We start from the raw sequence: 23,863 nt of genomic DNA on the forward strand, positions 1-23,863 counted from the left end.
CTTCCTGTGGTCATCCAGCAGTTTTGAGCCCCTGGATTAAAGCAGTTAGTGTGAAATCCAAATAGATAAATGCTAAAGACAGTGTGGAATCTAGTAAGACATTGAAAAATGTTAAAAAAGAACTTCATGCTTTAAAGAATTTGAAAATCCCTTATATTGTATTCTTTCGTTATTGAGTAAACTATATTGAATCTTTTGCAGTTTTAAGTCATGTGATTTTTTTTAAAATATTTTTATGGTTTATTTAACTTTATTTTATGTGCATTGTTGTGAAGGTGTCAAATCCCCTGCAACTGGATCTTCAGACAGTTGTGAGCTGCCATGTGGGTGCTGGGAATTGAACCCGGGTCCTCTGGAAGAACAGTCGGTGCTCTTAACCACTGAGCCATATCTCCAGCCCCGTCATGTGATTTTTTTAAAAAAATAAAACATTGAGTTACTGATGTATGCTGTAACTTCCCATATTTGTGTAGAACGTTTGTAGAGATTGGCAAGAGTTGCTTTCCCGGCCTCCTATCTCTTTCCTTCTCTCCTTCCCTCCCTTCCTCCTATCCTTCTTTTGAGTCAGGGCCTCCCTCTGTAGCCCAGGCTGGCCTGGAACTTCCTTTGTGGCCCAAGGTAGTCCTGAACTCGTGCGGGGGATTATAGGCATGAGTCACCATGCCCAGTTTGGCTGTTGCATTTTGAAAGACAATCATGGACATAAGCATTTTTAATTCTCCAGATGATGGTGCTGATACTCAGAGTGGAACCAAGAAAGAAGACCTTACTGACAAAGAGAAGAAGGAGGAGGAAGAGACACCTGCACCTGTGTATAAAGCCAAATCAATCCTGGAGAGTTGGGTGTGGGGCAAACAGCCAGGTATTATACTTTCTGACAGAAGTGGATCAGGTTTTTGTTTGGTAATGGAATTTTCTAAAATTAAAACCCATATTACAGTAAACTATATCTGATATAAAGTATAAGAATAAAATGTATCTGAGAAAAATATAACCATTATAACCATTTTTTAAGCACACAGTTCATATTCTGGTACAAAAGTATTACCACCCATATCCATTAAACTGTTCCCTAGCCCTCCAGGCAACTACAGTTACCTTTGGTGTCTGCACTTCATTCTTCAAAAGCACTCCACATAAAGAGACTTAGTCTTTATTCTTCTTATGTAGCTTATTTTGCTTAGTATGTATTTAAATTTATCCATGATGTAGCCTTTTTGGTTTTTCAAGACAGGATTTCTCTGTGTAGCCCTGGCTGTCCTGGAACTCACTCAGTAGATCAGGTTAGCTTTGAGGTCAGGGATCTGTCTGCCTCTACTTCCCAGGTGCATGCTGTGACCTTTTAAAATGTTAAATAATATTTCACTGTTTGTGTTTGTGTGCATACTTTGATTATGTTCTGCACTAGTTGGTAGACTGTTGGGGTGCTTCTCTCCCCCATTTTTTGGTAATAAAAACCTTTATTTAAAATAACTTTAATCTAGGAAGCACATTTTATGTGAATTTCCAATTAGCTACTAGAGTCAGAAACAATAAATAAACAAATGAAACCAGAAAAAAGTACTCTCTAGAAAAAGTACAAAAGGAACAAATTGTACGTGTGAAAAACAGTGAAGATATTAACTGTCAGGTGCCTGTACTAGTGTGAGGGTTGTCCCTCCTAGTGAGTGCCACTGTCAGCCTTGATATCTGATTCATTGTCCTTGTGCCCTGAGTAGATGAATCTGCTGCCACGGACATGGTTGTCCAGTCTGCGTGAGGTCACTGCTTAGTTCCGTATGCATTCCCAGGTACACTGATCGTGTGGAATACTGTGGTTAACTTTTTCCACACACAGGTACAGTGTTTTCCAGAGCCACACTGGGTTTCCATTCTTTCTGTAGTCCACAAGGTTCTAATCTCCCCAAGTCCTTGCTCCCATTTGTTGTTTCCTGTTGATAATATCCACCTTGATGAGTGGGAAATGGTGCGTTACTGTTTTGATTTGTATTTACTAATCATTAAATGATGTTGACCAACAAAAAATAATATTATGTTATTTTCAGGACAATGGGAGATCATCAGATTAAGTGACATTCAAAAAGATAAATGTTACATGTTTTCTCCAGATCTATAAAACCATGTGTGTTGGATGTGAAAATGGAATAGGAATGTGGCTAGAGTTTTTTTTTTTCTCTAGAAAGTGGGCTACTGAGAAGTTTGACTTTATAGTTTTGAAGATTTGTTTGTTCATTTCTGTGGGACTAAGCCTTGAGTCCAGGGCCTTCTGCATGCTAAGCAGTTGCTCTACAACCCTTCAGCTTTGTATTAGCAATGTTTACATGGTAATCGCAGAGAACTAGTAAATGATGGAAGCCAAAAGCCATCCATGTCTTATGCTATACTCCACCGTGTGATTTCAGTCAAGTTACTTAACCCCTCTGTGCCTGAGTTTGGTGTGTGGACATAGAGTACTACCAGCTAATATGTGCACAGTGCTTAATGCTTTGGGCGTGTTGTATGCTTAAGTGTTTCTACTGCTGTTGTCTAATTTCTCAGTGTTATTGCCAACTGTGCCCAAGGTCTTGACAAACTGGACTGTTTTCTTATCTTGTGTTCCAGATGTGAATGAGCTGAAGGAGTGTCTTTCTGTGCTGGTTAAAGAGCAGCAAGCCCTGGCTGTCCAATCAGCTACCACCACACTCTCGGCCTTGAGGTTGAAGCAGAGGCTGGTGATCTTAGAGCGCTATTTCATTGCCTTGAACAGAACTGTTTTCCAGGAGAATGTCAAAGTTAAGTGGAAAAGCAGCAGCATTTCCGTGCCTCCCACAGAGAAGAAAAGGTAATGCTAACATGGAAGAACCCTGGTGGCATCTCCCTGTTAGTTCTGCCTCTTTTGTTTAAGACAGTTTCTTCATTACTAAAGATGCTTCTAGACACATGGTTTTTAATTTGTGGGTATTTATCACTTCTTCAACAAATTTGCCCAATGGTATTAACTAATAACTACTAGAATATTTAAGGCTCATATAAAACTGTATTTTTTCCCCCAGTGTAGCTGTGAAAATTCTTGTCCCCATGAGAACAGAGTGCCAGGGTAATTCATGTCTGGTATGGTTACGAGCTTTGTCTTTCGTTGTGGCAGTTCCGGCTTCCACTCCCTAGAGTGACGTGGTCTTGTGTATGCAGCAGGAAGTGTGCTCGCCTCTACTTTCCTTTCTTTTCTCTCTCTCTGTCCTCACTTCTCTTCTCTTCTCCTCCCCTTCCCTATTATATCATGTTGAAATCATTGTTGGCACATTTAGAGTAAGTTTTCACCGTAGCTGTACAAAGGGACCTCTGGGTTTTCTTTCCATTTGAGAATAGGTGGGGTAGTTTTTCATTTCCTGACCACACAGACAGCAGCCCACAGTGATGGTCATTGGTCTGAGAGCTCTGTCTAGGTCAGTGGTTGATTCTAAGAGACTTATGCACACTTATGTGTTGGTCATATCACCCTAGATATGGAAAGTGGTTTGCATGATCTATGGACTTAAGCATTGATGAGTTAATTGGGACATCTTTCATTAAATGAAGGAATTTCTAAAATTAAAAAAAAATCTTTTTGAGCTTATAGTAGGTTGTATTTATACATTTGTGCACACATGCACACATATGTAACAATAATTAAAAAAAGAGGCTATTGTTTTGAGAGTGGTTTTTATACTGGCTTAGAACTATAGGTTCTTTCTTGGGGGCCAAGATCCCAACTGTCTGAGTAGAGTTGAGCTTCATGTTTACACAGGGACAGTTTTCTTCGAGGGAAAATGTTAGCAATAGTTCTCCAAGCTCTCCTGATCAGATTTAACATGTGTACTCAGCTTTAAAGGGTTTCTTATGTAATACACATATTTCTCATTCAGAAATTTATTCCCATATTCCTGGCATCCAGTGCCTCCTCTGAAAGCAGCAGTAACACTTCATCCTTGATAGTCACTTACAGTTGTGCACAGAGCTTCCCTGCACTATTCAGGCCCTCACAGATGAGTGTGCACAGCCTCCCCTGCACTCTTCAGGCCCTCACAGATGAATGTGTACAGCCTCCCCTGCACTATTTAAGCCCTCACAGATGAGTGTGCATAGCCTCCCCTGCGCTATTCAGGCCCTCAGAGATGAGTGTGCACAGCCTCCCCTACACTATTCAGGCCCTCACAGATGAGTGTGCACAGCCTCCCCTGCACTATTCAGGCCCTCAGAGATGAGTGTGCACAGCCTCCCCTGCACTATTTAGGCCCTCACAGATGAGTGTGCACAGCCTCCCCTGCACTATTTAGGCCCTCAGAGATGAGTGTGCACAGCCTCCCCTGCACTATTTAGGCCCTCAGAGATGAGTGTGCACAGCCTTCCTTGCACTATTTAGGCCCTCAGAGATGAGTGTGCACAGCCTCCCCTGCACTATTTAGGCCCTCACAGATGAGTGTGCACAGCCTCCCCTGCACTATTTAGGCCCTCACAGATGAGTGTGCACAGCCTCCCCTGCACTATTTAGGCCCTCACAGATGAGTGTGCACAGCCTTCCCTGCACTATTTAGGCCCTCAGAGATGAGTGTGCAGCCTCCCCTGCACTATTTAGGCCCTCACAGATGAGTGTGCACAGCCTCCCCTGCACTATTCAGGCCCTCACAGATGAGTGTGCACAGCCTCCCCTGCACTATTCAGGCCCTCACAGATGAGTGTGCACAGCCTTCCCTGCACTATTCAGGTCCTCACAGAGAAACTTTTCCTTTACAAAGGATATTTTATACAAAGTTTAAAAATTGAAACTAAAACCCACCATGGATCCTGATAGCTAAAGAAGACCATAGGTCACACCCTGGCCTACATTCTTATTTGATTATTTTCATGTTTCTCTGTTTATCTGCAGTTCTCGCCCCACAGGCAGAGGGGTAGAAGGACTCGCCAGAGTTGGGTCCCGAGCAGCGCTCTCCTTTGCCTTTGCTTTCTTACGGAGGGCCTGGCGTTCAGGTATGTGTGTAGCCATTCTCTTCCCTTCATAGATGGGAGTTTTGAGTTCCCTGAGCAATTCTGCCCCAGCAAGTTCCTTGTTGGCCACCTACTAACTAGACTGCCAGGTCCCTGAGGCCCTCTCGGGGGATTTTCAGAATCGTTTAATCTTTGTAGATGTCTTCATTCTCTTCACCTTGAGTTCTTCTTTGTAAGATCAGAGGCTATAGGGTCTTTGAGTTTTTAGGTCTATGGCTTGTTTGTTTTGGTTTTTCAAGACAAGGTTTCTCTGTAGCTTTGGAGCCTGTCCTGGAACTAGCTCTTGTGGACCAGGTTAGCCTTGAACTCACAGAGATCCGCCTGCCTCTGCCTCCTGAGTGCTGGGATTAAAGGTGTGTGCCACCACTGCCCTGCTTCAGGTCTGTGTTTTTAAAAAGTGTTCATTTATTACAAACCCACCTTACCTCCTTCACTGTTTAATGACTTAGTAAGAAGTTATCAGTTGAGCACCCATAATCTGAAAATAATGCAATCTGAAATCTTCCAAAATCTCAAGTCTTTTGACTCATGATCTCATAAGTAGAGAAACTCACTAACCTCATGAGATAGGTTGCTGCCAGAATGCAGCCACACCAAAGATGCTGCATGAGAAACCTCTAGTTTCTGTGTGTGAGATGTATATGGACCCAGGGACACACACACAGACACACACACACACACACACACACACAGACACACACACACACACACCGACACTCCGTATTTCAGGTAAGAGACACTCAGTATGTCTCACACATACTGCTTATGTGAGAGATATCAAAGGTGGACTGGGATTTCTGCAGCTGTGGTACAGTTTGACCCATCGCGTGAAGAATCTCCTGACTGTCTTTTCACTTGAGGGGTTGGAGGCTCAGTGGGAGTGACTAGAACACTGCTTGTCAGCAATGCTTGTGTGTTGCTCAGGTGAGGATGCTGATCTCTGCAGTGAGCTCTTGCAAGAGTCCCTGGATGCCCTTCGAGCTCTTCCTGAGGCCTCTCTCTTTGATGAGAGCACGGTATCATCTGTGTGGTTGGAGGTGGTAGAGAGAGCCACGAGGTTCCTCAGATCTGTTGTGACTGGGTGAGTTTGCATTTTCCTTGCTTTTCTCTGGAATAGCTCCAGTGTGTTTGAGCCTCGTTCTCATCCCTTCTTATTGACTAGGTTTTGCTGCTGTGATTTTAGCATGCTTTCAAGTTCTTGCTATTCACATTAACTTTTTTTTTTTTTTTTTTTTTTTGAGACAAGTTTTCTCTGTGTAACAGCCCTAGCTGTCCTAGAACTTGCTTTGTAGACCAGGTTGGCCTCTCACAAAGATCTGTCTGCCTCCTGACTGCTGGAATTAAAGGCATGTGCTACTATACCCAGCTTCAAAATTGTTTTTGCACATTTTATTTATTTGTTTTGTATGTGTATGTGTGTGTGTGTGTTAGTTTTGGCAGTAGGTGCTTTACCTGCTGAGCCAGCTCTCTGGCCCATTCTCAGTTTTTTAGATGATTTAATTTATGATGATTGTGAGTCAAGAAGCTGTCGCATTGAATGTGATGGAAAATGCTAGACCTTTTTTTTTTGTTATTCGCTGTTTTCTGGACATATTTGTTGATATGCCCATCATAATTTGAGCACTTCTTGTGTGCCTCCTGGTGTTAATGAAGAGCCACTGTTTTCGAGATTGTGTTTGCCTGGAAGTCTTGTAGATAATATATGAGTACATGACTACTCAAGCAAAATGTTCTGACTAGTGCAGGGTCTGTAGCTCAGTAGGAGAGCAGTTGCTGAGCATGTACAACCTGGTTTGGTCCTTCTCACTGCAGAAAAGAAATGTGTAAACCTGTTTGTTAGTTTATTGCTGTAACAAGAACCTCCATCAGGTTTTGGCTGCTGGTTTCAGAGACTTCAGTCTGTGGTCACTTGGCCCTGTAGCTTTGGACCTGTGTCAGCAGAGTTCACCATGGAGGAGCCTGTCCTTTCATGGCAGCCACTAAATAGAGAAAGAGGAAATGTCAGGTTATAGTTTTGTCTTCAATAGTGTACCAGCAATGACTAACTTTTGGACTAGACTCTACCTACTAAGTGGTCTGTCACTTTTCCATAATGTCATGGATTTGGGACTAGCCAGCAAGTACACAGGTGTTGGGCAGATGTTTATGATCCGAATTCTAGCATATAGCTATACTCTTATTTTTTGTATATTTTTTTAATCGGAATGGGAGTTTATGGGCAGCTGTACCCCTCCTTAGACAAACTGGGGGTCCTAGACTACTTCGTGGTCCCCTGCTCCGAGGCGGTTGCTATATTGAATTTAGTGTTACACAATTGGCATTACATACTATAGTCCAGAACTCTGAATTCAAGTGATCCTCAGCTCCTTGGTAGTTGTGACTATAGGTGTGTGTTTCTGCTCTTGGCTTCAATATGAATCTGTAGTTACATTTTTTAATGCAAAGAAAATAATACAAAATTAAGTACAGACACATAGAAGGAAAGCTAGGGTGCTCTTGTGTCTTCAACAGAAGTCATTACTATTTATTCCTATGATCGACAGGGATGCCTTTAGTCTCTTGCACATGAGCCATGAGTCTCTCTCCAAGGTTTGCTGGTGCAGGCTTTGCTGTAGGATTTTAAAGCTAAAGCCCTGAAAATAGCCTTGGAATTAAGTTTAAAAATTCAGTTTCAGTTATAGCCTCCCCTTTCCAATTTTAGGTCAGGGAATTTGTTATTTATTATCAAGCACAAAGTTCAAATATTTCTCTGATGTGAAATATAAATATGCATAGACAAGTGCCTTTAGATCCTCTGGTGGCTTCAAAAATTAATTCTCCAATTTTGTATGGGACAGTTGATGCTATATTTTATTCAGATTGAAAAAGTGCCCACCCCAAACCCCACTTCCCTCCCTTCCCTCCCTCCCTCCATCCCTGCCTCCTTCCCTTGAGACAGGTTCTCATGAAGCCCAGGCTGGCCTCAAACTACTGTAGTCAGGGATGACTTTGAACTTCTGACCGCCCCCCTCAAGTACTAGGACTATAATGTATAATCCTGTCCAGTTTATGCAGTTCTGGGTTGGAATCCAGGGCCCTGTGCATGCTAGTGAAAGGTCTCTACTAACAAAGCCATAGCCCATCCCCATTGAAGAACTTTCTACTCATTTTTGTGTAATGAGACAGCTTACTTTATGCTTCAGAAACATAGGGCCTGTCTTCTAATGTACTATAATATCTAAAATCATGCTTTTAAAAACACCTTTAGTGTCTGGGAAGTAGAGCTCAGTGATAGAGCCCAATACCCAGTGTGTCCAAAGCTTAAGATTTGATCCCTCATACTGGAAAAAGTACCCTCCCCATAAAGATGTCCCTCCCTCCCTCCCTCCCTCCCTCCCCTCATGTATGTCTGTTTGTGTGTATGTGTGTGTATGTGCTTGTCTTTTTTATGGGAGATTGAATGTCATTAGCCTGCTGGTAATTTTAAGTTTGCTGCTTTTCCTGATGTTGCCTAGCCTTCCTGTTGCTGTCATTCCAGGGATGTTCATGGGACACCAGGGACTAAGGGGCCAGGAGGCGTTCCTTTACAGGACCAGCACTTGGCTTTGGCCATCCTGCTGGAGTTGGCTGTCCAGAGAGGCACCCTTAGGTGAGTGGTCTGAGGCTCAAGGCATCTCAGGAGATGGTTGTGTGTCTAGACACCTGCTGTGATGTGAATTCCACTTATTTGTGGCCATAGCAAATTTGTAGTGTTCTATAGCTAGACCTTCATGCCAGGGCCCCGTGTTTATTCTTCTGCTAGTCTGCTCTGCTATCTTTTTTTCTTTTTAGGCTAATCTATCTAGTTGTCTAGAACTCCTTTGTAAGATGTTTCCCCTAAACAACTGTTTATTTCATCTTTCTGAAATAGGTTTTCTTCATTTATTGATTTAAGATTCTTGAAGTTTCATGTAGAAAGCACTACTCAAATGTCTTAGCTATTTTCATATCAATAGATGGCAAATGTCTTTTGCTAAATTCTTGGCAATGACTCAGTGATTTAACTGCCAAGAATTATTTCCATGATATTATTTTAGCATCTTCTCATATCATTTTCCTCTTATAATTCTAATTATATGTTTAGTTTTGATGTGGTATGACAAACAGTAACTTTTTTAGAGAGTAAATATCCTTCCTTTTCAGCCAAATGTTGTCTGCCATCCTGTTGTTGCTTCAGCTGTGGGACAGTGGGGCACAGGAAACTGACAATGAGCGGTCTGCCCAAGGCACCAGTGCCCCTCTTCTGCCACTGCTGCAGAGGTTTCAGAGCATCATCTGCAGTAAGGACATGCCACATGCAGAAGGGGATATGCACGTGAGTGTCACCTGGGGCTTGTGTTTAGGTGGCTCTTATTCTGTCTGTATTGAAGAACTAGTTGTATTATACGTAAGCCAGAGTGTACATCTATGGGAATGGATGCCTTTCAGGTGTGTTTGCTTACTGGTGATAGCAGCAGGTGAGATGAGGCAGGTACAGGAGATCAGGTGCACTATATTCACGAGGTAGAGTGCCATGGCTACTATACAGATCCTTTTATAGTATTTAAAGAAGGCTTTCAGATTTGTACTTGTGAAGAGAAATATGGTTTGGCATGGATCCATTGGTCTTTCAGGTTTCTGCCTACTGCCTGCCATGCTGACTTACAGGCTTCTCTGTTGAGTCAGCTGAGGTGATCTCTGTGTGTCTGGTTTAGTGCCTTTGTGTTCCCAGCAGCTGCTTGAATGTTTTGGGAAGTGAATTTTAGATGTGGTGTTAGGCTGTTTTGTGTTATGTAAACAAATACCCGAGGACTGTGCTCTTCACAAGTACAAATTGAGCCTTTATCTTTTCTGTAAAGTTAGGTGTTCTGTTATCACTTTGGCCTAATTTACATGTGAACAATCTTAGGTGATAATAAGACTTTGTTTTTGCAAGAATTAGAAATATGATGTTAATTGTAAATAAAACAAGGCTTTAGTAGACTAGACAGCCAGGCCAGGTAGTAAAGGCCTGTAATCCTAGCTACTTGGGAGGCTGAGGCAGGAGGATCAAAGATTTAATGTTAGCCCAGGCAGCTTCGTGTTTCAAATGGGTGGGGTGAGGATTGTTGAAGACTCTTAGAGTACTTCTAACATGCTCAACACTCTAGAAAAGTTAAGCAAAATCTCTCTCTAACGGCAATATTTATATCAAAATGAGGGGTTTTGTTGTGTTTTGTTTTTAGTTTCCAAAGGCATGTTGAAGTACTGTGTTATGTTTCAGCGAGCTTGCTCTGTGTCCCTATACTTTAAAAAAGCATGTATGTGTCTGTGTGGTGTGTGTGTCTGTCTCCGTCTTCACTTTGTATGGATACCAGATGTCAGTTTGGGGTTTTGTTCCTCAGGAATCACCCACCTTATTTTTTTTGAGACAGGGTTTCTCACTTGCCTAGAATTCCCCAGGTAGTTCAGACTGGCCAGTGAACCTACCTTAACCTTCCTTGTTCAGGGATTACAAGTGCATAGCACTATGTTTGATATTTTTACATGGATCCTGGGAATTGATGTCAGGTCTTCAGTGTTGAGGACAGAGTTGTTTTCCCAGTCCTCTTGTTAGGGTTTGAGGGCAGTGTTCCCATAGGGTAGTTTGGCTTGATAAACAGTCCATATGGTGTCTACACATGTGTGGTATAAAAAGTATATAGATTGTAAAGTCAGTACTGTTGTGTTTTTATATGCCAGGTATAGAAGTGTGTAAATGTTTAGTGTAGCTGTATGACCAGCATTGTTTGATGGCTAAAATATAAGCTCTATTGGAAACGCATAACTAAATACCAACAGCGTGATTAGAGGTTGATGGTGGTATTTTTCTTCCTCTGTTTCTGAGTATGTTTTTCTCTTAATCTAGCTTTTGTCTGGCCCTCTGAGCCCCAATGAGAGCTTCCTGAGGTACCTTACTCTTCCACAAGACAATGAACTTGCCATTGATTTGCGGCAAACTGCAGTTGTTGTCATGGCTCATTTAGACCGGCTGGCTACACCCTGTATGCCTCCTCTGTGCAGCTCTCCCACCTCTCATAAGGTATGTGCGAGGGCAGGGCTTCTTCTTGTGTAATGAAGATGACTTGGACCTTAAGTGCACTGGACAAGTTTCTTTTTTTGTTGTGTGATTAAAGAAACAAACAAACAAAAAAATCTGTCACAGGCAACCTAAAGGAGAAAGGGTGGATTATTCTAGCTCACGATTGGAGTATACAAGGCAGCAGGAGCTCGAAGCAGCTGGTCCCATTGCACTCGCAGCCCGTGAGCGAGAGCAGTGGTCAGCTTGCTGTTTCCATGTATAGTCCACTGCCCACAGTCATGGTGAGGCTTCCCACAGCACTTACCCAGATAATCCCCTCCAGTTGTGGCAAGAGGCTCTCCTCCCAGGCCATTCCAGATTCTGCCAGCTTGATAATTAACACTATTAACCATCACAAACACTGAGCCATAACCAGCTTAGTGTTCTTTGCATGTGGTAGGGTTAGGAGCTCTTGTCGATTTTCATTCTGTATGTGCCAGATTTGTTCGTTGGTTACTTCTTTCCTTCCCTCCCTCCTTCCCTTCCCTCCCCTCCCCTCCCCTCCCCTCCCCCCTCCCTCCTTCCCTCCCTACCTTTCTTTTCTAAGACAGAGTTTCTCTGTGTAGCCCTGGACGTCTTAGAACTCAATATGTAGACCAGGCTGGCCCTGACCTCACAGAGATCTGCCTGCTCTGCCTCCCAAGGCTGGGATTAAGAGTGTGGCTACAAGCACCCAGTTGAAATTTGATTTTTCTGCTAATGGTGATTGGAATGTTTTAATGTGTCTATAGTTCAAAGTGTTGGTCAGTGCTCTGAGTGGGCAATGAAGTACTAGGGCTTGCAGAAATGAAGAAGACAGAAAAACATTCAGAAATGCTTGGACCAAGTGAGCCATGCTTACTTAGGTAGAGGGCACTTACAGCCCTGAAACTGGGCTCGATTTTGTAGGAGGAAAGGTTAAATATTCTTAGTGGGAGTTCTTTGCAGGGGAGCAGTCTCCAACTGAAACCATCTGGGAGGGAGGAGGAAGCTACAGGAATGCTTTCTGCTTGCATTGTTGTCTTAGTTAGGGTTTCCATTGCTGCTGTGAAACACCACAACCAAAAAGCAAATTGGGGAGGACAGGGTTCAATTCCACTTATATATCAGCGTGCTGCTCATCACTGAAGGAAGTCAGGACAGGAACTCTAACAGACCAGGATCGCTGAGGCAGGAGCTGATGCAGAAGCCATGGAGGATGCTGCTTACTGGTTTGCCTCCCATGGCTTCCTCAGCCTATCTTTTATTTATTTATATATATATATATATATATATATATATATATATATATATTATGTATACAATATTCTGTCTGCATGCCTGAAGGCCAGATGAGGGCGCCAGACATCTTTACAAATGGTTGTGAGCCACCATGTGGTTGCTGGGAATTGAACTCAGGACCTTTGGAAGAGCAGGCAATGCTCTTAACCACTGAGCCATTTCTCCAGCCCTCAGCCTATCTTCTTATAGAACCCAGGGCCATCACCCACGATGGGCTGGGCCCTCCCCATTGCTCTCTAAATAAGAAAAAATGCCTTGTAGTTGGATCTCAAGGAAGCATTTTCTCAACTGAGGTGCCTTCCTCTGATGACTCTAGCTTGTGTCGAGTTGACACACAAAACCAGCCAGTATAACTGTCAACAGTGATTCTGTTGTTGGGGGAGGCTTTTCCATTTTCCTGAGTCTGACATCGGAAGGCATTTTTATTCTCATGAATCTGAGGCATTTGGGTCCTTGACATGACTGTGCTCATGCTAATAGCATACTCATCCAGGATTTTATCCATTCCCTACAAGTACACAGGGCCTAGTGGCCGAATTAGGGGCCCTAGAGATGACAACAAGCTTCCTGCCATCTAGAGGGAAGTGCCAGAGATCTTCTTTTATTTCAGTGCTGGGAATCAAACCCATGGCCCTGCTCACTCTGACCACATATGCTATCACCGAAGTGCTTAGTGTATAGTGCTGGTTATAATGTAATAACATTGCAGTCATATTTTATGTAAAATGTCTAAATAATGGTAATGGTGGTAGTGATCAGCCTGTGTGACAAGAATTTGGCGTGTGCCTGTCCATCACAATGTTCCACTTTTTGTATCCTGGAGAAAACAAATATTTGGGATGACATCGTTCTTGTCAAGATTATATAGAGTAATTATCCTGGCTTTCAATCCAAGTTTCTTTAGCTTTTTATTTGGAATACAAACAAGAGCTCATTAAAAGGAAAAAACAAACAAAAAAATAACCCAAAATAACAAAAGGTTGAATAAACTGGGTGGTGGTGGCGGCGACACATACACCTTTAATCCCAGCACTCAGGAGGCAGAGGCAGGTAGATCTCTGAATTTGAGACATACCTGGTCTACATAGCAAATTCCAAGACAGGCAGGGCAATACAGAGATATCCTGTCTTGAAAAAACAAAACAAAAAACGCAAATCAAACCAACCAAAAACCAAGACAACAGAACAGACTGTGAAGCACAGCCACATGGTCGAGTCCGGATGGTGTGTGGCAGTGCATTTTGTTTCTTCCCCTGACTTCCGTATGCCCAGCATCCCACTGCTTGATCTCACTTTGCTATCCGGGTCTGCAACTTTTCACTTTCTCTGGAATGAACGCATCAGTGGTTACATGTTATATGATTCTTTAGCTTCCTCCTCATTTTTTTCTTTGGCTTTTCTTCTCACCAAGAAGATATATTGGATTCTTTCTGTATTGGTAAATAGAAATGGTTTCTTAATTTTTAAAGACTGTTTTTATAAATATGTTGTATGTTGAGCTCTATCCATCTTCATTCTCCTTCTTTCCTCTTCCTCCAGTTCCTCCTATTGTTATTACTACTGTTATTTTAAGACAGCATCTTACTATGTAGCCCTGGCTAACCCTGAACTCCATGTTTATGAGGCTGGCCTTGGATTCACAGAGCATGTTTATCTTTGTCTCTTGCATGCTGTGAGGGATGCATGTGCTACCATGCCTGGCAATGGGTCTTTTTCTTAATAAGTCCCCTTAAAATGGACTCCTGAGTTAGTGACAGAATTTTGCTACCCAAATGCTACTGTGGCAGCTGATTCTGTTGTGTGTTCCTGTTTATCCTGAGTATGCATGCATATGTGTCTTTGCAGTACATGGTGAGGTGACTCAGCGTGGACTCCTTCTCTTCAGGCTGTTCCTAGGTAGCTTCATTCTCTCACCCCCACCAGTAAAGACATTTGCTCCCAGCTTTATGCCTGGAGTTTTGATTTTCTGCCTGTTTTGACACAAACATAACCTGATATAGTTTGATCATTGAAAAATATGTTGAAAGTCCAGCTTTTGAATGATACTTTTGAAATGAAATATAAACAAAACTGGGAGCTTACCATTTAGCTGTGCTAATATGAGATATTCTGAGTTATTTTGATGTTCTTAATTGGTCTATTTACTTTTTTGTTTTTCACTTCCGTAGTATCTTAATATTAGTTCTGCATATTCTCTTACTCTGAGAAACATTTATATATGTTCTTTTTTTTTTTTTTTTTTTTTGCAGGGATCATTGCAGGAGGTCATAGGTTGGGGGTTAATAGGATGGAAATACTATGCCAATGTGATTGGTCCAATCCAGTGTGAAGGCCTTGCCAGTCTGGGGGTAATGCAGGTGGCCTGTGCGGAAAAGCGTTTCTTGATCCTGTCCCGAAATGGCCGTGTGTACACACAGGCTTATAACAGTGACATGCTGGTAGGTGCTGAGTGTGGTGTGATGCATGCGTCCTTCAGTGGTGGGCCCGCTGTAGATGCCATATGGTGTCGTGGTCCCAGTTGCAGGTGTCTGTGCATTGTACATTATAGTCATAGTCATGTTAGATGGTCCCAGTTGTGGTGGGCGTTAACAGGGATCAAGAATGCCACCCAGTAATTGCCATTGCTAATCACAGTTGCTTTGTAAACTAGTGTTCATGTGTAAGGCAGCCGACAAAATAAGAACAGGTTCTGATGAGGTTCTGATGGTGCACTGGACATGGGTGCTCTCGTTTAAGGGAAGTCCTTGAGCTGTGTGTCTATTTTCACAGCAGCACTTGCCATTCATGGACCACGTGGAGAATTCTTACCACTCGGAGCTCTAGAGGGTCCCAGTCTGTCAGGTTGAGTGTGAATAGGGAGAGTTGCTCTGTTCGCATTGCCCATGACCACCTGTTCTTTCTGATTTTTACCTTTCTAGGCTCCACAACTGGTCCAGGGGCTTGCTTCCAGAAACATTGTGAAAATTGCTGCCCATTCTGATGGTCACCACTATCTGGCTTTGGCTGCCACAGGGGAGGTGTACTCCTGGGGCTGTGGGGATGGCGGAAGGCTGGGCCATGGAGACACTGTGTACGTACAGCTGTTTTAGAAACTGCTATGCTCACTAGGGATCCATATTCACAATGGAATGGAAAATGTCAGGAGTGATTTCCTGCTGCCTTCTAGGATAAGGGGGGAGACATAACGCGATGTGTCCATTTTCTTTCTTTTCTTTTTCTTTTACCTGAAAACAGGGTCTCGTTATGTAGCTCTGGCTGTCCTGGAACTCACTGTGTAGACCAGGCTGGCCTTGAACGCACAGAGATCTGCTTGCCTCTGCCTTTGTCTCCCAAGTGCTGAAAATCAAAGGCGTAGGCCACTTCCTGGCATGTGTCCATTCTTGATGACTGACTCCTTGGGAATTGCCACAAATGGAGGGTGCGCTCTTTGCCAGCTTTAGTAGTGACTAGCAACTGTACCCTCCATCTTGTTTTCTAAATTAAAGAAACCCCACATTGCCATGTTATTCACACTGGGCCATGTCTCCCGCTGGTAGTACCTGCAGAACCATGACGTGTTCTTAGAGACCAGTTTCACCTTACTGGGCGGAAGCTTTCAGTTTCCATGGAAGAATAGAAGTGAACAAAAAAATAGATGTTGTAAATGCTTAGGGCTAAAAATTGAGAGATTTGGCAGTTCCCACAGATCTTGTATGGTGCTGTTACAGGTGGAGCCTGTTGGGGAGATCTTGACACTCGGTAGCTGTGCTGTCTCCGGGGCAAGCTTGCTTCATGAGGTCAGAGTATGAGAGGGAGCAGGCAGGTCAAGTTAGAAACATCTCAACCCTGACTGTCTGTGAGTCAGAGGAGGAGAGACTGGAAGGTCTCTGACTTATTTATACTGTGGGAGTGGAAATGGAGACATCACTACCTAGAATATTCTCTGGCAAGAATCTCAGTGTCAAGAAAAGTAGGGATATGTGTGGCACGTTATTTTAGAGTTCAGAAATGATCCTAGAGGTACAGTGTAAGATATTGAAGAAAAATGAAGCAAAACTAGTGAAAAAGGAGTTTGGAAGGGCTATTGTTTGCAGACTGTATGGCAGGATTTTCCTGGGTCGTCAGAGGTGCCAAGGGCAGTATAATATACCTTGGAGGTATTTATAATATACTACTATTGATGTATTTCCTAAGGAAATTAGGATTACCTGAGATTAGAATGAATAACTTCCCTTGGTCTCGGAGTTCAGGGAAGGAAAAAAATGATCAGTGCAAAAGGCAGGAATCGGAGAAAACTGTGGGAAGAGTTTCAGCTTGAGCTGAAGAAGAAAGAAAGGGTTGTACTCAGTAGTGATTGGCTTTCCCCAGCCGTGCCCATTCTTGTATGTAGTCACAAAGTGAGCAAAGCATGTCTTTAAAAGTGTTGTTTATCTAGGATGCATAACGTAGGTTATAAACATGAGAAGTTTTGTTAATTAGATTTTTATTTTTAATTCTGAAAATTTTGCTATCCTTATTTTCTCAAACTTTTTAATCTGTAAAATCAAAAATCCCACTTTGTTAGTAAGATTTGCTCACTTCTTTCTGTCTACATTCCTCTCTCTCTCTCTCTCTCTCTCTCTCTCTCTCTCTCTCACACACACACACACACACACACACACACACGAATACACATGCATGCATGCATAATGTGCACACACACCAGATTGACTTTTGGGTAAGTTTTGACAAATTCATGCAGCGTATCCCCCGCCACAGTCAAGAGAGAAGGTGTTACTGTTGATCCCGGTCTTGTCTTTGTACCCTTTGCAGTTACTCCCTCATTTCCTGCTCTAGCCCCTGCCAACATTTTGCCTTGCTCTCTGTTAAAATTGTTTTGTCTTTTCTAGAACTGAGCCACATTACATATTTACAGTATAGCCATGTTGATGTGTGTGTCAGCAGTTTATTGTTTTGCTGATGATGAGCTGTGTTTGGGGACATTAGGAGTAGAGCTGCTGTATAGTTCATTCTGTGAGTCTTCAACAGATACTGTTGCTGGATCCAGCTTAGGAGGTGGTGATGTTCTGTGTTTGAGATAGAAAAGCAAAAGAGCGTCATGCTCTGATCACCTATTTGCTTTTTCCACCCTTAAGAAATGCCTACAATGTCATTTCTTACCTTTCTTCCCACAGGCCCCTGGAGGAGCCCAAGGTGATCTCGGCTTTCTCAGGAAAGCAGGCCGGGAAGCATGTGGTGCACATAGCATGTGGGAGTACTTACAGCGCAGCCATCACTGCTGAGGGGGAGCTGTACACCTGGGGCCGTGGGAACTATGGCCGCTTGGGCCATGGTATGTCTACTGTACATGAGCACAGCCATGGGGTAGAGGGAGGTTGCTTCTGCTGAGAGGGATGGAGAATGACAGTTGTATCTCTCTCAAGGCTCCAGTGAAGATGAGGCCATTCCAATGCTAGTGGCTGGACTTAAAGGACTAAAGGTCATCGATGTTGCGTGTGGGAGTGGGGATGCTCAAACCCTGGCCGTGACTGAGAATGGTATGTAGAGTTACTTAGGGATGTTGGTGGGTGTTACCTGGGTGAGTGAGTTTGGGAGTTGTATGGCCTTCCTGAGGCTGCCCTCCTTGTTATCATCTTTGAGGTTGGTGAATGTTTTGGTTACTTTCTGTTGCTGTCTTAAAACCCTATAACCAAGGCAACTTGTAGTAGGAAAAGTTTATTACTTTATTTCATTACATTTTTTGGTTCTTCGAGACAGGGTTTCTCTGTGAAGTACCGGCTGTCCTAGAACTTGCTCTGTAGACCAGGCTGGCCTTGAACTCACTCACAGAGATCCCTTTGCCTCTGCCTCTCAAGTGCTGTGATTTAAGGCATGCACCACCAACACCCAGCATGGAAGTTTATTTTGACTTACATTTCCAGAGGATGAAAGTCTATTATTGTTGGGGGAAGGCAGCTTGTTTGTCCTGGCTGCTCAGAACCAAAATAATCACACAGAAACTATTATTTAAAACACTGCTTGGCCCGTTAGCTCTAGCTTCTTATTGGCTAACTCTTACATCTTAATTTAACCCATCTCTATTAATCTTTTTTTTTTAAGTTGGAGAATCTGTTTATTTTTTTTAATTTATTTATTTATTAAAGATTTCTGCCTCCTCCCTGCCACCGCCTCCCATTTCCCTCTCCCTCCCCCTATCAAATCCCCCTCCCTCATCAGCTCGAAGAGCAGTCAGGGTTCCCTGACCTGTGGGAAGTCCAAGGACCTCCCACCTCCATCCAGGTCTAGTAAGGTGAGCATCCAAACTGCCTAGGCTCCCCCAAAGCCAGTACGTGCAGTAAGATGGGTTTTTGATCCTACTGCATCTCTATTAATCTATGCATCACCATGAGGTTGTGGCCTGCCAGCAAAGTTTTAGTGTATCTCTTTCCTGGGGAGGCTCCATGGCTTCTTTCTGACTCCTCCCTTTTTCCCCAGCATTCAGTTTAGTTTTCCCCACCCAGTTCTGTTCCCCTTAGGCCCAAATGAGTTCCTTTATTAACCAATGGCAATCACAGCATATAGAGGAAAATCTCACATCCCATTGTGACTGGGAGGCATAGCAGCAGGCAGCAAAGCATCTGGAGCAGGAACCTCAAAGATCATATCTTGGATGTTAGCACAAAGCAGAGAGAACAAACTGGAAGTAGGTGAAGCTTTCTGTACTGGAATCTGCCCCCAGTGGCACACGCCCTTCTTCCAGCAAGGCTGTGCCACCTAAGCCTTCTCAAGACAGCAATGGCAGCCTTGGAAAGCAGGGGTTCAAGCCCAAGATTATGGGGAACGTTTCTCGTCTGAAGTGAGGGTGTCTGCGGCTTCGGCTCAGAGGCCCAGGAATTTCCCAGGATTTGGGTTTTTGAAAGCAGATGGCTGACTAGGGGCTCCCACTTTTCCTAGTGGGTATTTTATCTTATTTTTTTGACTAAAAATTACAGCTAAATAGAATACTTGACATTCTGTATTGTCTCATTATTAATAGATCCCCAACATTTAGCTAGCTTTGCTTCATTATAGCCAATCTTTCATAGTCATTGTACAGTCTGCATTCTGTGAAATTGTTATTATTATTTTTATTTTTGGTTTCTTGAGACAGGGTTTCTCTGTGTAGCCCTGGCTGGCCCAGAGCTAGCTCCATAGACCAGGCTGATCCCCTGGAACTGGAGTTGAGGATGGCCGTGTGTGCTCTGCAGGAGCATCAAGTGTTGTGCACCACTGTGCCGGCTCTCAAGCCCTTGTTTGCAGTTTTCAGTTGCTAATACATCAACCTGAAATAGAAGTGAGATTACATTTGGTCAGTAACCTGTGTAGGATTGACTGAATTATGTGTTCATGGTTTATATTATTTTCATTCATTTGAAACTTCCATTGTGATGTGCTGTGGTCTTTACTTAAATGTATTTGTATTTTCTAGGCCAAGTGTGGTCTTGGGGAGATGGCGACTATGGGAAGTTGGGGAGAGGAGGAAGTGATGGCTGCAAAACCCCAAAGTTGATTGAAAAACTTCAAGACTTAGATGTCATCAAAGTTCGCTGTGGAAGTCAGTTTTCTATTGCTTTGACCAAAGATGGCCAAGTTTATTCGTGGGGAAAAGGTGACAATCAGAGGCTTGGGCATGGAACAGAAGAACATGTCCGTTATCCCAAACTCCTGGAAGGCTTGCAAGGTGATTGCACGTGTAACACTAAAGCCCTTATAGATGTCTAGCCAATGGGCTGTCATCGGAAATGCTCACTGACATCTTGAGAGAGATAAATAATGCCAAATGGCTTATCTGCTCTAATAATGGCCTAAAATTATTCTCATCAAATTAATTTTTAATTCATTTAGTTTGAGACTCATGGTGCTGCAGGGTCTCAAATAGGCTTGGTTCCTCCTTGGTTGGTCTGAACTTGTCCTTGGTGAGTGAGCTGTACATGTGTGGCTACAAAACTGTGTATTGTGAGTCCAGGGCCTTCTGCAGTGTGTCTTCACTGTAGCATAGACATGGACCCTCTTGAGAGAGCCCTACATGGTCTCAGGCACTCTTGCTAGGAATGGCATGTTTGGAGATGTTGCCTTTAAAACCATGGCATTTAGATCATATGAGGGACTGTTTTATGATTTTTGGGAGCCAAATCACTGTTCAGGATAGTATATTAGGAGGGACTTTTTTTTTTATAAAGGGAGAACCTTTCTTTTCTGTAATATTTGACTTGTATAATTTAGGTGCTCTCCTTCCTATCCTAAGGGGGAGCTGGTGAAATACAGATGAGTTGAGAACGGTGAGGTCAGTGAGTCAGGTAAGGTCAGTACATGTATGTTTGCTGGGCCCGGTCAGTACATGTATGTCTGCTGGGCCCGGTTGTCTTTTATTTAGTTCAGAGGGGGGACAGCCTTTCTTAAAAAAAGGGCCAGTTTATAAATTTGCTAAGGGAGCAGCCTGCCGTGTCCCCTGTTCCCCATTAGCCTTTTTCAGAAATGCAGGATTTGGCTTGCATTTTGTTTCAGAGTCCAGTTTAGTGATTCCTACACTAATATTTTCCTTTCTCTTGTTTCTGTTTCTTTTTTGAGAGGGTTTGGAAATAGGATTTTTATGTGAGACTTGTCAGCGTTTTACTCATCAGTTTTTTTTTTTTTACAGCATTTTAATACCTTGTCTCTAGGAGTCTTCTGTGTGCTTCTAAAATAAGTTGTAGAATAGCAGTTTCACCCTGCTATGCAGCTCTACTGGAATTCAGTTTGCCTCTTATTTTCCTTTTCCTCCGTTAAAACAGAAAATATCCTTTGCCAGTTATTTGCTAGAAGTAATTTAATACATTACTATAGTAATATTTAAATTACTGTTGCTGTTAACTTACAGTAGTTCAGCACTTATTAGGCAACAGGTTTTTTTTTTAATTTGGAAAATTTAAAAATTTTTTTATGTGTGTGGGCATTTGCTCTGAATGTGTGTATGTGTATAATGTGCATGCAGTGCCCTCCGAGGCGTTGAAATTTCTAGAAGTGAAATTTCAGGTGGTTGTGAGCCACCCTGTGGATGCTGGAAACTGAAACTAGGTCTTTTGGAGGAGCAGCCAGTGTTGTTAACTGTTGAGCCATCTCTCTAGTCCAGATAACAATATTTTTTAGCTGATTTTATTGACATTATGTTGAAACACATTTTGTGTTGATTATGTCACTTACAAGTAAAGGCATAATGCTTTTCTAATAGTAATTAAATAGAAAAATTTTTAAATCATGTGACTTTGAGAAAGAGCAGTCTTCCTTTTAAGAGAAGTTTCTTAGTGAAGAGTATGTTTTGCATTGCCACATCTAGGGGGATTGGAGACAAACAATCTAATAACTAAAAACATTATTGTCCCACCAACATAGTTAGATGTCTAAGTTTGTGGGACTCGTGAGGTGGCGCAGCCAGTAAAGGTACTTGCCGTGTAAGTCTAGGGTTCCCTGGAACCCACACAAAGGCAGAGGAAGAGAACCAACCTCCACAAACTCACCCTCTGACCTCCATTTGTGTGCTGTGGCATTCTCTCTCCTGCCCGGCAATCAGTCAGTCAACAAATTCATTAATTATGAGAATGTTTTGGTGGCCAAGTGTGTTTAGAAACATTTCCTTAGGAAACCTATCTCTTAAAGGAGCCAAAGTATTGTCTCTCATCCTACCTGAGATTCTTGAACTGTCCAGATGAATAAGGGATTGGGCTTAATCTTGTAATCTTCCTAGTTAATTTCAGAGGCATGTCTTTTGATGGTGTGTGTGTGTGTGTCTTATCCTATATGAGTAAGACTAGGGATATGAACTTAAAAAAAATCATACTCTTTTTGAATAAAATTCTGAGTAAGGAACAGAAAAAAGTTTTCATACTGCAGCATAAGCTTATTTGTGTGCTATGTTCTTAACAAATTGTAATTGATGAAACATAACATGTACTTAATAGCTTAGTCAAATCAAGTAATTGATTCTCATATTAAATGAATGTGTTACCTGTAAAAAGTCAATACTGAATGCATCTGCCCTGCAGCTGTGAGTAGCTGTCTTTAGAACTAAAGTCATAGGCTTGACATTGTCACTGTGCCCATCTTTTCCCTAGGGAAGAAGGTGATCGATGTGGCTGCAGGCTCTACCCATTGCCTTGCTCTGACAGAAGACAGTGAGGTACACAGCTGGGGGAGCAATGATCAGTGCCAGCACTTTGACACTTTGCGTGTGACCAAGCCAGAGCCTACTGCACTACCAGGACTGGACACCAAACACATAGTTGGAATTGCCTGTGGGCCTGCCCAGGTACTCACTGCATAGTTAGGTTGGGGTTTTGTACAATTTTGTTTTCCAAATGTTCACTGCTAGATTGTAGAAATACCAGCTTTTGTGTGTTGTCCTCTGTCCCGCAGTTGTTCCAAACTGCATATGACTTCATTACTTTACTGTAGGTCTTTCAGTGGTTTCTTCTGTAACACTGTTTGTAGAAACAGTGTATGCTCCCTCCCCTTCTCTCTATCCCTCCCTCTACTTCTGGCTCTTCATTATTGGATATGGGTTATTCCTTTTTTGAAAAGTATTCTGAGATTTGTTGAAATTGTTTTTCTTCTCAGATTATGTAAGTTGATGTGGTTTTCCTTTTGGAAAATAATGGTTTTCAGATTTTGACTAATTCTGCATTACTGGCATAACTTGCTCGTGTTTGATCATTTTCATGTTTCTAGGTTTACTTGCTAATGTTGTATTATTTATGTGCGTGTTCACAGTCATCAGGGTTATTTACATGCATACTTTCTTCTTACTTGATTTCTGTCAGGGTAAAGCTGGCATCATGGAAAGGGTTGGGGCATGTTCCCGTGTTTCCTAAAAGAGATGGTGTACAGTGCTATTTCTCCTTTAAATGTCTGTGAATTCATCTGAGCTGAGAAATACAACTAGAAATGCAATTTTACAAGACATTCAATTTCGTTAATAGATAAGCATTCATGGCTTCTGTTTTATGGATAGGTTTTTCTGGTGCTGGCACTTGGGAATCATTCCATTCTGTTACAGCTGTCCTATAAGGTTTTTTTGTTTGTTTGTTTTTTTGTATTTTTTAATTCTCTATTTGAGTCCAAGCCACTTGGTTACTAATAATTCGTATGATTTTTGTTTGTCAGCCCCTACCTCCCCCTTGAAGTTTAATTTTGTTGATCTTTTTTTTTTTTTTTTTTTTTTAAGATTTATTTATTTATTTATTATGTATATTGTGTTTGGCCAGCAGGCCTACCTGCAGGCACCAGATCTCATTACAGGTGGTTGTGACCCACCATGTGGTTGCTGGGAATTGAACTCAGGGCCTCTGGAAGAGCAGTCAGTACTCTTAACCTCTGAGCCACCTCTCCAGCCCCTTTGTTGATCTTTTTAAATAATTATTTTTCAGTTCATTTATTAACCTCTTAATTTTTTTTTGTTTGTTTTTAAGTGTCTTGCTATTTCATCTTTTTAAAGTGTCTTTCACTTCAGCTTGCTTTGGGCAAGCTCTGTTCATT

At 42.4% G+C, this 23,863-nt stretch overlaps 1 protein-coding gene across 1 annotated transcript in view; it reads left to right on the top strand.

The window, feature by feature from the left end:
* The window catches only part of Herc2 (HECT and RLD domain containing E3 ubiquitin protein ligase 2), a 161,150-nt gene that overhangs the window by 17,009 nt on the left and 120,278 nt on the right, over window positions 1–23,863 (top strand). The window contains exons 4-16 of the mRNA XM_041656580.1: window positions 725–862; window positions 2,602–2,821; window positions 4,883–4,983; window positions 5,926–6,082; window positions 8,519–8,629; window positions 9,163–9,334; window positions 10,886–11,059; window positions 14,608–14,796; window positions 15,277–15,428; window positions 17,512–17,669; window positions 17,761–17,874; window positions 19,785–20,036; window positions 22,444–22,637. Of these exons, the coding sequence (XP_041512514.1) occupies window positions 725–862; window positions 2,602–2,821; window positions 4,883–4,983; window positions 5,926–6,082; window positions 8,519–8,629; window positions 9,163–9,334; window positions 10,886–11,059; window positions 14,608–14,796; window positions 15,277–15,428; window positions 17,512–17,669; window positions 17,761–17,874; window positions 19,785–20,036; window positions 22,444–22,637 (2,132 nt within the window). The remainder of the gene's footprint in view (window positions 1–724; window positions 863–2,601; window positions 2,822–4,882; window positions 4,984–5,925; window positions 6,083–8,518; window positions 8,630–9,162; window positions 9,335–10,885; window positions 11,060–14,607; window positions 14,797–15,276; window positions 15,429–17,511; window positions 17,670–17,760; window positions 17,875–19,784; window positions 20,037–22,443; window positions 22,638–23,863) is intronic.

The sequence above is a fragment of the Microtus oregoni genome, unplaced genomic scaffold (genome assembly GCF_018167655.1).
Source record: "Microtus oregoni isolate MIOR12 unplaced genomic scaffold, Mior012 000000F_ref0000247, whole genome shotgun sequence".
In the NCBI taxonomy this organism is placed as follows: domain Eukaryota; kingdom Metazoa; phylum Chordata; class Mammalia; order Rodentia; family Cricetidae; genus Microtus; species Microtus oregoni.